This window comes from Halyomorpha halys, unplaced genomic scaffold, assembly GCF_000696795.3.
Source record: "Halyomorpha halys isolate HHAL.00 unplaced genomic scaffold, Hhal_1.1 Scaffold194.1, whole genome shotgun sequence".
NCBI lineage: Eukaryota > Metazoa > Arthropoda > Insecta > Hemiptera > Pentatomidae > Halyomorpha > Halyomorpha halys.
In genome coordinates this window covers 954917-973137 of record NW_027108392.1, presented here as the reverse complement: position 1 = coordinate 973137, position 18221 = coordinate 954917, and the positions used below count along the sequence as shown (strand labels likewise).

The following is an 18221-nucleotide window of genomic DNA, read 5'->3' as shown; positions in this document are numbered from 1 at the left end:
TAAAACTAGATTAGATTAGATTAGATTTTATTTTAGTTGTGAAGTACAAAATCCTGTACAAATTTATAACACGATATAAAATTATAAAACAAAAACCTGAGTCTAGTGCTCAATTACAAAAACAATAAAAAAAAGATAAAACAAGTTCTCTATAACAAAACAATAAACCAAAAATAAAACAGATTGGATAATACACAACTATTAACATAATATTCATTACTCCATTATATTTAACTAATGATAATTCTTTTAAATAAACAAAAGCGTAATATAAGTAAAGATATTAATTGGCTTCGAAAACTATTTATATAATAGAATTTATATGTCACTTACAAAATTAAACTTATTACATATTGTTACAATGTAAATATATAGTCTGTTAAATTTGGCTTCACTTTTAATGTTCAATATATTTTCAATGTTTTATAGGTCGCAAGATTCGGATATGGGTGGCTTTAAGATATATTGTCTATTTTATTTAAAGGTGGAACAATGTAGGAGGATGTGGCACAAGCTATTATTAAAATAACTTTTGCAGAATGGACAGAGTTTGTTTGCCTTGAAAGAGATGGTTTTGCTTCCGTGGTGTAGTTTGATATGCTCCGGGTTTCCTACTCTTAGCTGGCTGATGCACCTTTTTTTTTTTTAATTTAGCCTACATGTTAAATGTGCTTCAGGTTTGAGTAGATTAAAACTGCAGAGTAATCGTGTTTATGGGGTTAATGCTCTATTGATGTCAGTTGAGAAGTTGTGGTTCAAGATCTTTTCAAGAATATCGCTTTCTATTATAATACAACTAATATAATTATAAAATCTAAAATTCACAATATATTATTGACCTTCTGCAAAAACGTATTTTTTAATTAACCGCTTATATTGGGGATATAGATTAATCAGTAAGAGGCAGTGTAGGGAAAGATTTAGTTATCATAAACTTATGGCTCAAATTGCCGTAGGGAAAATGATTATTTATGTATAAACAATTTTTAAACCTACTCTGCTAATTGGTGTCATTTTATACAATTCTCTTTTTAGTATTATATGTCCAGTCCCTTTTCAATATAAATTTGGTATTGGAAAAAAATCTCGAATGAAAATTACCTTGTCAACAATAATAAAGATATGTAAAAAGATTAATATTATTTGCTAGTTACCTAAAAATGGATTAATGACGTATTACACATATTGGATTTTTTAAAATTTTTATGAGATATGCAAATATAATTTTTGAATGTAGAAATATGCAACGAAGCATAAGTAAAAACACCCAGCTTCTCCTTTTGTATGCTATTTACACAGTCCTAATACTTTCTTGTTTTATTTTATTGCACATATACCATTACAAATATAAATCTTTTGATGTTGGATATGAAAATCATGTTAATTCCTAAATGTCGAAAAGGAATTGAGATACATCCTTAACACCTAGCATATTCCACGGTTTTGACATACAATTACTCAGAACTAATTACGAAACATTGTGTCATGGAAAGCCAAAAATAAATGGAAAGATTCTTCTGAGTGTTTTTTGAATATTCACTAAGCATAACTCAGTATTATTTTCAAAAATAATTAAGCTTTAAGTAAAATCACTAAAAGAAAATAATTAATTAAGACAAAATTAATTAAGGATCTACAACAAAGTATTGAATTCTCTTACATTAATTTAGAAGCTGGTTAAACAATACAACAAAGGTTTATCATGGCCTGTGTGATAATAAAGGTTATTAGAGAAAGGATATATCTAGTGTTGCAGATCCATTATGTGGTAGTTCCTATCATTTGTCACGGAATTATCTTGCTTTCTTACAGCGGCTGAAGAAGCAATCGAATCGCAAACAAATCTAGTTGTAGGCGTATTGTCTTTTATCAATACAAATTGTACAACTGTTTAGTAGACTCGGCCCAATTCAATAGAGACGCAATATATAGACTCTCGTATTCATTACCGAGCCTAATTAACATCGCTTATAAAAGAAGAAATAAAAAGTCCATAGGTACTACGAATTGATTTGAAGACGTTATAAGATGCTTTCAAAGAACGAATGGGATGATTAGAATAGGAAGGTTGTAAAAAATTAATAACTTTATCCATCACATGAAAATTAATTGATTTGTATTATCTTTACCTCGTTGCAAAGTTTTAATTATACTGAGACCAATCCCACCGAAATGGTTCTTTACTGATGTAAAATGGATAGCTGAATTTACCTTCGAGGATCTAGAGTGATAGAAAAAAAGAAAATTTTAATTTTGAGCATAATTTTATATAGTGTTCTCACTAAAACTGGAATTCAAAAATGTTTACTATCGCAATACTTCCCCATATTATATGTTTCATATATAGGTAAGTGAACGTAAAAATGCCGCTTTAAAAAAAAAGTCTAAAATCGTATGCAAAGTAACGCAATTTAACAGAATCATAAGTTTTTTTCAGTCATATATTCTCATCGCTGTAAATTTTTAGAACAGATAACAATAAAAGTTGCTTTAGATAAAATTTATGACTTGTGAATGTACAATAAAGTTTTATTTAGGTTCTTTTACAAGGCTACAAACATTCATTTTAATATTTTTGGCACCCCTCAGAAAGTGGGAAAGGAGTGGGTGCTAAAAAATTGGATTTTTTCTTCATAACTTTAACCTTGTTTTAGTAATGCTAGAATTCCAGGAACAAGTAGCCTAGGATACCATTAAATTTGTATTTAAGAAATCATTTCATTATAAATTATTATTCAAATGGTACACAAAGTTGAACTAAATAAAACTGATTCACAGATAGAGTTGAAGTAAGTAAACAATAGAGGGGAGGGGGAAGGTTTACTTAACACAAGGAGCAGCAAATTATACTTAATAAACTTTTTCAGTATTTAAGAACAATATTCCAAGTCAAGATGAACTAATTCTGATTAAACTTTCTGAATTGTGAAAATAATAATTATACAATTATATGACTAATCACTGTTATCTATAATCATGGCTCCTAGTGGTAGAACGCAAAACCTGAAAAGTCGGAGCAATTCTTTCAGACATGTAGATGTTTAGCAAAAACGTAATAGGGGTCTAGTGGTCCAATAAGCAAACATGTCAGTTTTTATAGATCAATAATAAATATAATATGATATAAAAAAATAGATAAAAATAATCCGTAAAGTGAGGAGGAGTTTTGTATTGAACATGTCCTTGAGGATGGCTAGAGTGGCCGAAACGTTGGACTAGTGAGAAATAAAGTGTTGAGACAGAATTGGATACTAATTTTTGATTTATTTAATAAATAATTACCTTGTCTCAAAAAATTTTGAAATAATATAATTAAAATAATCCGTAAATTTTAAAGTTATCTTTTTTGTATCTTCCTCTAAAACTCAAAATAACCTTTAAAATCTTAATGTATAAAATTGTTGGTTGTTATGTCCCATTTCTTGCAAACATTTCCATGAAACAGGGTCAAAACAACAATAAATCTGTTTATGCTGCAATAAAGTTTCACTGATGTAAGTTGCTCGTTTAACATTGTTTTTTCTTTCTTACCATTCTACTTTACCTAAAAAATAGAAACGTTTTCAGACATTTTTATTTCTGAACATCCTGCATTAACTGTCAAAAAAGTGCACCCGAAGTGTTTTCACACAATTAGTTTACTCTCATTATTAAAAAATTAATGTAGTCAACGTGTGTGAGGTGTGCCTGGGCAATGGGGTGCGAGGGCTTTCTTTCTTCTTCTATTTTATTTTTTTATTTTCACTAGTGAAGTAGTAAATCCCTGAGGCAATGTTTTAAACCTTCGTTCAGGTCCGCCGGTTAACTGGAAAGAGGAAAGTGATTGCACGAGTGGATTGGTCTGGATCGTTTTACATATGGACAATTGATTTAAATTCCGTTATGTATTATTCAGAAAACAATAAAATATACTTTAATGTAAGAAAATAATATTTTAATATGTTTTAAAATATTCTCTTAAAGATTAAAGAATCAATTTATAGACGATGATAATTGAAGGGGTAAGAATTTATATTATGATATAACAAATATGATTAAAAGGAAATTTGTTTTCATTACAAACAACTTTTTTTTAGGTGTTTATTTTTTTAGTGAGAATCATTTTTACCAAATAAATATCATCCAAAATCATTTCAACCATATTACATCTACAATTTATTAATATAAAACCAAATAAAAATAAACATTTTATAACAGTTTTACACAATCTACTTTTATATTTTTTAAAAATATTTGTAACGTTTCGGCTCTAATATATTGTCCAATTTGGAAATATGTCTCTACAAAAATGAATAATATACTTTTATAGAAACGTATTTTTTTTTTTGTTGGTTTTATGGTTAATCAATTAACCAATTTTCTGTAGTTTCACTCATTAAAGTAATAATGTTTTGTGTAATAATGTTAATAGTCTTCATCCAATCATGTCCAAAAAAAAATCTAATCAATATTATTATTTCATTTGGGGGTTTATTTCAAAATACATTTTATGTTTAATAGTGAAATTTGTAATTTTATCGGCTTAAAAGATGATAATTTTTTTTAGAATCTTTCACTGAATGTTTTGTTCTTCAATTACCAAACCATAGTTCCGTACTCGTAGGAATTTCGTCCTATTGTCATAGGATCAGTGAGAGATACAATGAATTGAAAAGTTAAATACACATAAAACGCCAGGCCTCTGCTTAAGTTATGTGATCATATTAAATGACACGTTTGGTTTTTATTATTCTACAAGATATGAAAGCTTCTAACTACAGATAGAGAAGGAACATAAGTAAGTGGAATAAAGCGAGATTTTCATTCCTCTCAATAAAGTGGGGCTTTGGCAGAAATAAATAGGAATTTACACCTTTAATCAAAGTAAAAGGTCTCCCTTATTTATAAACCAGGGACCAGGTGAGCACCCTTTTTCATTTCAATTGGAAATACAGATAACCAGGTCAGGTACAAGGGAATGCTGCTAAATATTTTCCCTTTTCATATCTGCAGGGTCTGTGAAAGAGCCTCATTGTGCACAAGGAAAAAATATTCTCCTCTGGGCTCTGATTTCCACAAAATATTTATAAAGAATAAATAATGCTTTTACATCCTCACAAAATGGTCCAAGAGCATTGAGTTGAAAATCGTGATAAATTTAAATTTCTGAAACGGATGTAAGAATTAAAAACACCATTATAAAATGTATTGTTCATTCCTAAACTAGGGGCGAGTTAGTTGTCCATGAAGTACTGTGTTACTTCGTGGAACATTGCCTTTAGTTTTTATTTATTTTATTTTATTTTTTTTTTTAATTTCTATTAAAAGTAATGTTATGCATTAGTATATAGTCAAAAACTAAAGTTCCAAGTTGTTTTAAAAGGAAAAAAAATTGTCAAACCAGAAAATCGTTACGTACATGACTGTTCATTTCCAGTTTGTAAATCATTTTTACTAACGGAAATAAATTAGTAGGTCTTAGATTAAAATTCAATGGATACAATAGTTATGGATAGTCAAATAACAGTTATGAATGTAAGAATTAAACACACCATTATAAAATTCATGTATAGTTTATTCCGAAACTAGGGTTAAGTTAGTTGTCAACATATAACTTCAGAATATTGTCATTTAATTTTTTTTTCTTTACTTTAATTTTTTAGTTCAATTAAAACCAGTGATACGGCGAGATGGATGCGCTGGGATCTTTTGAGCTCTGCTCTACCCCTCACACATGGGGGATAGAGTGGGCTCAGGGATCCTCAGGTCGATTGTGTAAATGTTGTATATAGTGTAAATGCCATTAGAGATTATTTTATTTATTTATTTTTTCATGCGCATAGCTTATGTTCATTTTCTTTATCCTTCTATTTGTATATATTTTAAGAGAGATTTTATTTATTTTTATGTACTTTTTTTTCTTTAATTTATTTATTGATTTTTCATTCTTATTTTATTTTATTTTAGTACCAATGTGATCATTCATCACTATTAACTATTGCCCACAATTGTGTGGCAGATTGAAATATCTATCATAAATAAAGTATATAAATATAATATAAAAATATCTATCAATAAATAAAGTGTTCTATTAAAAGTAATCTTATGCATTAGTCTATATAGAGAAACAGAAGTTTCTAGTTGTTTGTGAATCATTTTTATTAGTGGGCTTTAGATTAAAAATTAGGCCATATCCTGAAAATTAGATAGTAGTAAAGTGTAAAAGTTATGAAAATTGTGATTATGTGTCAAAGAAAATAAAAGAAAAAAAATTAATTGGATAATTAATTTCTTGAAGAGCATTGAGACCTCTTTAGCTCATCATCATAAGCAATGACTAGATTCTAATCCTACAAAGTGCTTTATAAAATCTGATGGGTCTTAGCTGGTTTCTCTGAAGTAGTTAATGTTCATCAGATGACCAGTTATGGCAGACTTAATGAGTTTGTAAATATTTGACAAAATTTCAACTGATATTGAGCCAAATAATATGTTGTTTTTTTTTAAATAACATGAAATAATAAATTTTGAGTCATGTTTGCGAATGATAGTTCAAACCAGCTATAAACTTTTTAACGACTACAAATGACAACTATATTGTTTGGGATTAATTGGTTGAGCAGTATGTCTATAATAAGTGGACAAATGTGTGGGTATTTGGTACTCCATCATTTAACGTCGACTTTTTTTTTTTTTTCTTTCTTCTTGCCTCCTTTATTAAATAGCAACAATATTAATTTATATCTAAATATGTACAAACGTAATTGGTTCCCTTCCTTTGCAACATGGCATTATAAGGGAGCCGCTGGCCGAAGTTCAAGGCTCTAGGTAACGAAGGGATAAAAAGTTTCAACGAAATAAATCATACCATTTTCTTGTAACGAGTAGCAAATATATTCTAACAGAAATTTAGAAATTAGGTATTAAGAAAAGCATAATATTGAATATTAAAATGTATGAGATTTCAAAGCTCAGAACCAATTTTCTAATTATTCCGGTTGTTAAAGCCCAAAAGTACATTTTTCTTTCGTTAGTTTAATTGTATTACTTCCAATTGGTTTTTTATTTTTTTGTTAATTATAAGTTTATTTTTTGTTTAATTGTTGGTAATTAGAACTCATCACGTAAATAGAGTCAAGGAAGTTTGTTATGTTGCGTGAATAATATAAATACATCACTGCAGTTCGGCACATACAACAACATTGCGGGCTGCAATGGGATTACGGCCTGTATACGGGGACTGATAAGGGAGTCTACAGTCCGCTGCCTGGAGCCAAGGAGTTATACTGAGAGACACCCACCGGCTTACCGCTTTGAGGCATACGAGGTTTTTTGGGGTTCAGCTCAGGACCCTCACCCACCCACCAATCATCACCGATATTTTGAGAGACGGCGGATGTTCCGGACTGGAGCGATATGCGCATATCGACCCCCCGACTATCTACTGTGAGTGATTTTTTACCATCATTTTTATCGCTGCTGAGTCATTTTTAATTAATTATAGTATAAAGAGAAGTGATTTTGTTTATATGTATTTATCAAATTATTTTATTTTCTTTCATTACACACTTTTATTTTTTTTCTTATAACAACAAAACAGCAACAGGTTTTTTTTTATTTTGTTTTATATTTTAATTCTATTAAATTTGTATACCAATTTGGAAGGTTTTTTATTCTCTATTTTTTTTCTTTATTATGTTTGTGTTTATAATCTTTGCAGGTCCTCCGTTTTATTTTTTTTATTATCTCAACGAACCAGCGAACAATTTTCTTATGGGGAAGAGGTAAGTTGTTTTCATTTAAGAAAAGCCCCTCGCCCCAACACCGGTATATGCCAATTAAATATTTAATTACTTTAATACACAATAACAAACAGAGCACAATCAACTATACCTCGAAATCTTCAGCATTTATTTAACTTTTGGATAGAGGATAATGATAAAATACTCGCATTGTTTAGTTTGAGCTTGGTGTGTTTGGGTTTGTCTTGTTTGTAGTGGCCAGAGAGTTGGTACAGCACAGCTCTACTTCTCCGCCTTCCGTAGTTGACACCTGCGGGCAATTCGTCTAGGCAGCCGTTTGTTTCTGAAACAAAGTTAGAAGAAAAAAAATTTAGGAACAAATAAAATAACTCCAGAAAATGTGTCTATATCAAAAATTAAAATTTAGATGCTATTCATGAAATATAACTTAACAAAAATGGAATATATGAATTAAAATCTTAAACGAATAGAAATTAAAACAACTTAGTTAAGTTGAATAAAATAATATTTAAAAACATTAGAATTGAATAAAAACAGCTATTTTAATAGTATATCTGGAAATTGTGGAGAAGGGTAGGTGCGATAACCGAGAATAAAATAAATTAAATATTTTGAATGTAATATAATATGGAAACCTAAGTCTCCGGCTCACGAAATAAACAAACGATTTTTAGAAAGTATTTTATTTCTAACCGCACCTCCAATCGCATCTCCTTTATAAGTTAATTTATGTCTACTTTATATCATATTTAGAAGAGACCAATCCTAAAAATTACTAAGAGAAATAATCAGAGCAAATTCCTAAAACTAGTAAATTAAACAATTTTAATTAAAATATTGAAATTAACTACAATATTTCAAGAAATAAATAGCTCAATAATAATATCAAGAATTATTTCTTTTTATCCTTCTGACATGATGGACGCATGTTGGTTTTGGTAAGGCCTAGTTGTTCCATAGTCATAGCTTTGGTATGGTGTACTGATTCGCAACAGTGGGATTTATTTCCGTGAGATTTGAAATATTATTATTAGATTTATTTTTTATTAATATAGTTGTTTGAGAGTGGTTTAGTTTCTTTTTAAAACAATTTTGATCTCTTTCTCTCAACTTTATTCCTTTTTAACATCCGACGTTTCGACCTCTCAGGTCATTCTCAAGGATTCCTTATTCTGTCTTCATTCCTTTTTTTTCCTTTAAAATTCATTATTGCCGGCTAATTGCCTTTGTCCTAATAATTTCTTCTATTAAACTATTATCCTAAATTTAAAACTTTCAATAACTACTTCTTTGTTCATTAACAAGCCCCAATTGAAACACAGAAACCTACAAATAGCCGGCAATAATGAATTTTAAAGGAAAAAAAAGGAATGAAGACAGAATAAGGAATCCTTGAGAATGACCTGAGAGGTCGAAACGTCGGATGTTAAAAAGGAATAAAATTGAGAGAAAGAGATCAAAATTGTTTTAAAAAGAAAATATTATTATTATTAGCTAGACAATTATATTTTGTTTAATAATCGTTACGATAGTGGAAAGGATGATGAAAAGCAGATAAGTAACCGTTCTAATTTTAAAAATAAGGCAAGATAAATAGATAATTATAATAATTAATGGCTGGTTATTAAGTTAATATGATGGATGAATTTAATGAATCTTTCTATTATGGATTCGACGTTTCTGAACGCCATTGGAACATTTGTTGATATCCCTAACTGGTTCAGAGTTAATTTCTAGTGATGACATTCTTCAAAAATGTGTTTGACTGCCAGATTACTATTACATTTCGAACATTTTGGAGGGGCCTCTCCTGTTATGAGGTGGATGTGTTTCCTATTCTGAGTCGGGTGATCACTACTTCCTCACGGCGTCTACTTCGGGTTGATGCAATCCAGGACTTCACATCTTTATTTATCGGTTTCAACTTACTGTATGGACCCATATCCATCCGTAAAGCTTCTTCCTTAACATTATGCAAACACTAATTATAATAAAAGTTCAGTGAACTTATGAATAATAAAAACAATATACGCATGGATAAATATGTATCTTTGTTCATATTTTATTTTATATAAATATTCTGATAGATTTATTTAATTATGTTCAAAATAAGTTAATATAACCGGACAAAAACTGCTAAAACTGTTTGAAATTGTTATTCTTTGGAAAACAAATGTCCCAGAATAAAGATTGATTTTCATTTCAAGAAATAGTTTTTGTTTGAAAAAAATTATATAACAATATAGGTTTGCGCAATAGATTTTGAGAAAATTAAAAGTTAGTATTGTATATATATATATATATTTTAGAATAAAATTCTAATTTCTCGATAAATTGTTATTACACTATTTGTATTTTTTCGAAAAAAAAAAACACTTAATCACCGAAATTTCTTTTTTAAATAAATATTTAAAGTACCTGAAATATTTTTTTGTTCATTGGAAGATTAGTTTAGACTTGTAATTATAAAAAAAAAAAAAATCAAATTTGAATTACTCCATATATTAATTATCAAGGCTAGACAAACGCAGATTCTCATATCATCAAATTATTTTATTTATACAACTACACTACTACAGGGAAAGAAATTCAGAATAATGAAAAGAATAAAAATAAATGAGCTCCTTAAAATTGGTGCGGCATTATCACAGCTGAATACTGAAAAAGTGACTAGAGATAATTTTTAGACATATTTCTATTTTTATAGAACTGATAATACTATTGTTATTCCTACTTTACTTTTCACAGCTGTTTTGTAAAAAAACATTTTATATTTATTAGGTCTACTTTCTTATATAGAACTTCTGTTTTGTTGAAGTAGGTTTAAAGAAATTTAATTTAGTAGAACACATCCACAATATTATGTCAAAATAACCCTAGAGGGAAAACAGCACTCTGACAAATGAAGCTTGCAATATAATTTAAGAGATATTGATTCTAAATAAAGACCTCGTATTTCAATGAAGAAAGTGAATTAAACTAACTATATCATATCATTTATTAAAGTGAATTTTAACTGAATAAAAATAGATGAAGGAGAGCACTATATTCTTATGAGGTCGTAGATGCAAAATAACAGTTAATCGATTAGAAATTGGATCTAAAAATACACATAAGATGCTATGCTATGCTATGGAAGATATGATCTTGCACAAGAGGAAAAATAGATGTCCACAAAATAATTAACTCTCATTAGTTAAGAATAGAAAATTAATAATAATAATTGTCAGATAACTCGATCATTTATGAGCCGGATAGTTCAGTGAGTAAGGCTCTGTGACCTGGGTTTGAATCCGGGTGTAGAAGATAATTAATTATTCTGTTATTATAGCCATGAGTCAACCCAAATGGATCCCTCTTTGGGTACACCCAGCGTATATTATCTCGAGGTTGCAACCTATTCTAGCCGTGATGGAAGCTTGAAGTTTTCATCCGAGGGAGCGACACGAAATAAAAGTCGACTCTCCCCCAGGCCGTGCTCGAACCGGAACTGCTGCAGTTGCAAAAGTGATGTCTTAAATCCCTCGACTACAAACGTCCCAATACACCTTTAGCATACAGCATACAGGCTACAGGCATACAGCTATATAGGTATTAGATAAATAATCTATCACGGAGCAAAATATTAAAATGATGAAAAACACGTTTATATCTAAAATAATTTCGTAATAGTTTTGGGAAAAAGAATCATGGAAAACTATGATTTCACTTCTTGATCTAGGTCAATTTTTATTATTCAAATTTATTTACATATGTAACTTAATTTTTTTTATTTGCTAATCATACCAAAAATTAAATTGCTAAATATAATACTAGGTTAGAAAAGAAAGCTATAAGAACTTTAGAAGTTACTACTACAACGTGGTAACAAGTTTTGAGATATTAAACAATTCTCCGACTTGTCGAAAATATGGAAAAGATAAATGCTAGATATAAATAAAAACTTTTTTTTTATAATAATAATTAATGATGGTATATTTGACAAGTAAACGACAATGCGGTCACATGCAAAATGTTTTTTTTTTGCATGGTAATAACTTGTCGCCATGGTATCACGTCATTGTGCTATTGGTGTTGATAATTTTTAAAGACTTGGTTAATTGCTGACAATTTCGAAAATACATGGACAACCTATTTTGCTGGAAATAGTTTGCATCATGTCGGAGGAATTAGAAAGTGTCGACGAAACCATTTCTGAGGTGTCTTTCGTCCCTGAAGAATGGATAAAATGGTAAGCATTAAGCACATGTGTGATGAGTTAAACTTGTATGACCTATTCTCAATCTGGCAATAGCTACCTCCTCCCTGCGATTGGAACGGTTTGATGTGGTCCATGGTTTAATGTTTTTTTTAATAGTTTTTAATTTGCTTGGCGGGCTTTCATTCCACATGGCTTGCCAACTAGATAATATTTCATTTTTCATCGGAAGACTTATTTCTTGGGGTGTCAGAATGGCCGCGCCCTGACTTGGAAGAGCAAGTGCTTGTTTAGCTGCAATGTCCGCCAGTTCATTTCCAGCGATCCCCACGTGACCCGGCACCCATATAAAGAAAACAGTTTTTCCCAAGTTTTCAAGCATGTTGATATAATTGTGAATTTTTATGATTGCCGGGTGTTTCGGGTAAATAATCTTCATGGCATTTAGTGAACCTAAAGAGTCGGTAATGATAACTATGTTAGTATTCGTCACTGTCATGGAGAAGTGGAGTGCTGACTAACTGATTAACTCCCTATGTTTATTACTTGTGATATACCTAATTATGTTTCAATCAGACTAATAATCTAGATCCTTGCAATAATTGGAACAGAATTTGTATAAAATTGCATTAGAGTTGTTGAAATTACCCAAATAGAAGTATGAACAAATTTATGTGTATTTGTAATGAAAGTAGAAATAACCATTGTCAAATGTTTATTTAAATATCCAAATATTTTCTCATATTACTCGATCGAAATTTATTTTATTTTATAGTATATAGGGGAGTGTGGTAGCTCAGTGAGAAAGACCCTGTGCTGCTAACTCCAAGAACTCTTGTTCGAATGCAGCTATGGAGTCCCTCCTAGATCAATCCCTTCGGGGCTACCCAGCCTCTATAAAGTGGGTACCCTTATTTGAAGAAAAATCTGGCGGTTGAGCGTGATCATGAATTTCTTGATGTACAACCGTTGTTCAAGAAATATTACTTACTTACAAAGTGCCGAACCCCTTACCCTTCAAGGCTTTTCATCCCCTATCTCATCTTTACTTGGAAAAAAAATGTTAGTCTTACTGCTTAAGGTGTGAAGGACAGCTAAATCTCCAAAAATCAAAAATATTCAAGTCTTTTCACCTATAGCGCTTAGAATAATAGTCATTGGTCGATATTATGTTCCAAACAAAACCTTACATCAAAATCTCAATATCTGTTCTTTTTTTTTTCTCTTATACAATACAAATTCTCAAAATTTCTTTAGAACTTTATTAATTATGCCCCATGCAACCCTATGCAGCTCCAACCATCTTTACAATCCTCCTCGCAGGTTAAAACAGCGGTCGTGAGAACTTTTATAAATGAGGAACTCCATATTTAAATGTCCATTTCAGAAAAAAATCATTTTCATCTGTACAAAAGTTCATATGGATTAAAAGGAATTCGATAATAAACTTCTAGTATTAAAAAATCAGTAACAGGAAGTAATATGATTCAAAACATTTCTGAATTAGATTTCTGGCTTAGACTTCTTTGGTAAAAAAATAATTTACTGTTTCAAAGTATAATGAATTTTTTTAGAAAATTGAAAAATGTTTTAGTATCCTTTGTCTTTCAATACAAGTGAAGTGGGGAGTGACGGTATCAAGGTGGTAGCGCGCCTGTCTACCAACCCAAAGGCTGTGAGTTTGAGCCCCGAACCTAACCGGGATTTTTTCAAGCATATGATTACATGATATTCACTCACAGCTTCCCCCCGGGCATATGTGAGGCCTGTTAGCCAATGGGTGGCACTCACAAAAATAGACGTGGGAGTGACGAACCCACTCTATGAAAAACTTATGTACTACGGAAATAAATCGCGCGAGGCCTTGTACCTCTGCGGTCTGTCGTGGCAAAAGAAGAAGAAGAAGTGGCTGGGAGGAAGGTGCTAGGATCTTCTGGAGTCTATATATGGGAGTAAAGCTCGGTTAGGAGTTCCCTATGTAGAATAGCAATATCATATAAAGTATGAATTAATATCTTGTATCAATGAATGTTTTCAATGAATTATAGTTATTTCCATTTGTTACGGATAATACTCTATTTATTAAATTTTACAGTTATTTCTTTACTCTACCACAACTTAAAATGCGAAATTAAAAAAAAAATGAAATTAGGGGAGCGAAACAGCCGTGTAAGTGTGATAACATAATCTGAGGGTGCTTTACTTGTTATCATAATTTATTTATCTTTACTTAGCATCTGTGATACTTTTTTTCGTTCTTCCCCTGATATCGTGGCATATGTTATTTATCCTTTAAAAACAAAAGGTCTTTGATGTAAAAAAGAATTATGGCGGTTATTTTACCCGATGAACAAACATTTTAGTGGAATAAACCTTTTATTGCCCATCTATCCTAGAATGAAGCCCGTCAAATAAACATTAGTTTTTAAGTAGTAATACTTGCTCAAGGCGGTTCCATAAATCATTAAATGATATCCTACTAAAACCAGATTTAATATAACATTTTCCATGAAGAATTATGAAACCATTAATAAAAAGACAATGAAATCTTCAAATGGATCTCCGACCTAATTTTATGATTTTATGCTAGCCCTAATTCAAGACTGTTCGGTTAAATTCATGTAACATTCGTGACTAAAACAGAAGGATTTTGGAGTAACGAATTAAAGCTAGTGTGAGAATTTTTGTTGAATGTCTATTTAACATGAGCTACACAAGTATAAATTAGTCCGAATAAAATTTTTAATTTTCAGTTTTGTAACATAAAAATGTTTATCATACCTCATTTCATATTGCTCATTAATTGTTTTTAGTGCAGCTGCTCTAAACTCGGGTCCATGGTAATCTTTCTTTATTCGACCACATGCCAGTTTGCGTCGCCCGTAGACTTAAGCGGAATCGTGCTTTGGCATGTAGGAGATGCTTATATTCTGCCTTTCCTCAGTAGGTAGGTCTATCTGGTGAAGCATTTCCTCAGCTTTCGAAAGAAAAGTGCGATGGGATCTCAGTCTTTCATTTGCTTTACGATAATCCAACCACCGTTCCTCTCGTTGCATAAGCTTTTCATAAAGACACGGAGCAGATTTCTCCCTCCTATCCTGTAGTGGTTCAAGACTTCCTTGGAGTTCCATAGCTGTGATGCTAGTCGATTTCACACCACCAGTGATTATGCGTAAGGCTTGATTTTGAACTTTGTTTAACTTTCCTATCGCTGCTTTGGATGAGTCAGGATGTTCAGCTCCATACTCCAGATTAGACCGTACGTATGATTTGTAGACCGTACTAAGTGCGTTCTGGGACGCTCCCCATTTAGTCCCTATTAGCCTTTTCAATTCAATTTTTTTGTCCTTTCCGAGTTGTTTTATGGATTTGTTTCAGCCAGGTCAGCTTAGAGTCCAGCGTGATCCCTAAATAGCATGCTTTATCAGTTCTGGTTAATTCTTCGCCTTATGAGTTTCAGGTCTTTATCAGGGGTTATGGCGTAGAAGGTAGGCCTGCAACAGTTGCGAGTTGTAGGCCTACCTTCTACGCCACAACCCCTGATGAAGACCTGAAACTCAGGTCGAAACGTCGGCATAAAATAAATAAATATGGTTTTGTTTATTTATGTTGTTCTTTACAGACCGCACCCCCCGACAAACTTCTCCAATTATTTTTAATTTTGTTATTTAGTTCCTTTATTTCTTCTAATCTCGCTGTGAAATTAAAATTTCAATTTTTGTTTCGATCTCTTTGTAATTTTCTTACAAATATTTAAAACCTCTATGTTAAGATCATTTATTTATATCGTTATTTATTTAATATATTGCTTTCTGGTGCTGCTATATCAGGTTAAAGGCATTATTCTTTAATAATTTACAAATGATTAAAATGCTAGGTGTATAGAGAACATATCTAAAGATAGTATCGTGGACTTTCTCTAATGGCGCCCTCCTACAGACTTGTACAAAGTTGTCACAAAGTAACTCTAGTTTACGCCTAGTCTAGCTATGGAATATGTAAAATAGAAAATTAACAATAATTTCTTCATCAATTGTAATAAAAAATATCCATAGAGTCTCACACTTTTTATTTTCTAATAATTCTTCGTTTCGGCCATTCCAACCATTCCTTATTTATAATAACACAGTTAACATTGTTATCAAAATGACCCAGGCAATTCTGGCTTTGTCAGATTTTATCCTAGTAAATAATCTATTACTATCTCAATGTCACTTATTTTATTTCTATTCTAGCCTATTACAATATATCACTTTATAAACAATACTTGTTTAACCTTTCTTTTTAAAAAGTTTTAACGTTTTCAAACCTTACATTGTTGATAAAATGATAGATTGCAATAGACAGTGCAAACTGAATAGAATGAGAATAAGTGAAATTGTGATAATAATTGGTTATCGACTAAAATTTGGCAAAGGCAGAACAGCCAGCAACATTTTGATTACAATTTTAGCTATTATAAATAAAACTCTTAAGAATGGCCGAAACGTAGGAGTTAAAAGAAAATAAGAAGAGTGAGACTTCATGGATATTTTTTACTATGATTGATAAGCAGACCTGTCTCAAACAATAAATTAAATCATATAAAAAATTGTTCTGTTATATGTGTCACAATCAAACAAAGCGGCGATATAAGAAACTATATACCTATAAGTTACGTAAAATTATATATTGAAGCCCCAGAACTGCAGACACAAGAAATGTCTACTGTAAAATTAGATTGAAAGATACTAGGGTAAGTTGCCTTGTATACTCACAACTGAGTAAGAAATCAGGATTAAGTCCTAGTAAAGGTTATTGATCCTTAAGTCTTCCCTTCTTCAAATGAAATTAGAACTTCTTTCCAATTAACTCCTCTAAGTTTAGGCTCTTAGTTCCCTTGTTTCTTTTTACTTTCTTATGCAGATAACATTCCATTAATTAGTGTTTGATTGTTAGCTATTGCTGGGAATGGATACATTTTGGCGTTTGTGCTAGTAACTACAATACCAACAGAAGTAATTATTTAAATTTTTTTTTCGAAATTATTTAAAGTGAAATAGAATTATAGAAATAAAATAAAGCACGAAACATGGGCGTTGATGGCCTCAGGGTTTTACGCCCTTAAGCCCCAGACAACAACAACAACAACTACAAGTAGCTGTGCTTAGACACCGTCGGGTCGTACTTGATTTGTATTTCAGCTATGTTATATTCTTAAAGGAATTGGTAATAGTATGATGCAAAAGGTAATTGCAAGTAAATTTTTTGGCAATTAGTAATTAAAATTACTTTGCATCAAATAGTAATTTTCTTTATGGGCTCTTAAAATAATTATAGTAGCAAAACAGTATTATTTTATTTAGAGCCTTTTAATTGAATTAAATTTATTTTATATTGATAAAATTAGTGTAGCGACTATTCTGGATTTTCTTTTTAAGAAATTTGATTATTATAAAATATTAATTGTTTAAATTGTTGAAGTGGAAAAATTTACATGATGAATATAATCTATTCTATATTATTGATTATGAAACATTTCGGGACAATTATCCCACACTCACGCACCTTTATAATCCTAAAATTAAGGTATTTTTATCAACAATTTTTATCTACGTTATAAATGTATATTTGAAATTCTTTTAATCATATTTAACACATATTTGTCATATTTTCAATATTAAAATAGTGTAACTACAATTTACATTAATTGTGATTGAAATTCAAATTAAATTTTTATCCAGTACCTCTCGGTATTGTTTCTCCGAAAATGTTGACCTTAATTTTAAATAATAAATTATTATCTAATAGGGTTTAGTGAAATTATTATATTTTTTAATGTAATCTGTTTAGAAATTATTGATAAATCAAATATTCCGGATTATCGCCCCATTTTCAGATAAACAATACACATTATTGTATACAGAACTCCAAACTTGCTACAAAAAATATAGAATAACGATAATATTCTAAATGAAAGTCTTTTCACCTCAACATCTTAATAAATAAAAGCAAAAAACTTCCCTAGAAAGAAAATCCAGAATAAATTATTTTTTCTTTATTTATTTATTTCTTAATTAAAATAAGAATTGAGCTTTATTATAATTTCAAATAATTGCCAAGCATTGTTGTCTTATTTTATGTCATGTAAAATAGATAAGCTAAAAGAAGTAATAGGGGCATAAAACAAACGTGATTTATTAATAATTACAAAATAAAAGATAATTTCGCTATACCCAACTAGAGAATGTATAAAATCTTCTAACCACTGAACCTAAATTATAAAATAAATCATTAATGCA

At 30.3% G+C, this 18221-nt stretch overlaps 2 protein-coding genes across 3 annotated transcripts in view; one reads left to right on the top strand and one right to left on the bottom strand.

Moving 5' to 3' along the window:
- Elk (Eag-like K[+] channel) overlaps window positions 1-18221 on the bottom strand; it is a 477962-nt gene that overhangs the window by 54775 nt on the left and 404966 nt on the right. For both annotated transcript variants that reach the window (XM_067046711.1, XM_014418388.2), the window contains exon 5: window positions 7931-8064. In XM_067046711.1, coding sequence (XP_066902812.1) covers window positions 7931-8064 — 134 coding nt within the window. The remainder of the gene's footprint in view (window positions 1-7930; window positions 8065-18221) is intronic.
- LOC106679305 (uncharacterized) overlaps window positions 11775-18221 on the top strand; it is a 39482-nt gene continuing 33035 nt past the window's right edge. The window contains exon 1 of the mRNA XM_014418389.2: window positions 11775-11973. Coding sequence (XP_014273875.1) covers window positions 11900-11973 — 74 coding nt within the window. The 5' untranslated portion in view covers window positions 11775-11899. The remainder of the gene's footprint in view (window positions 11974-18221) is intronic.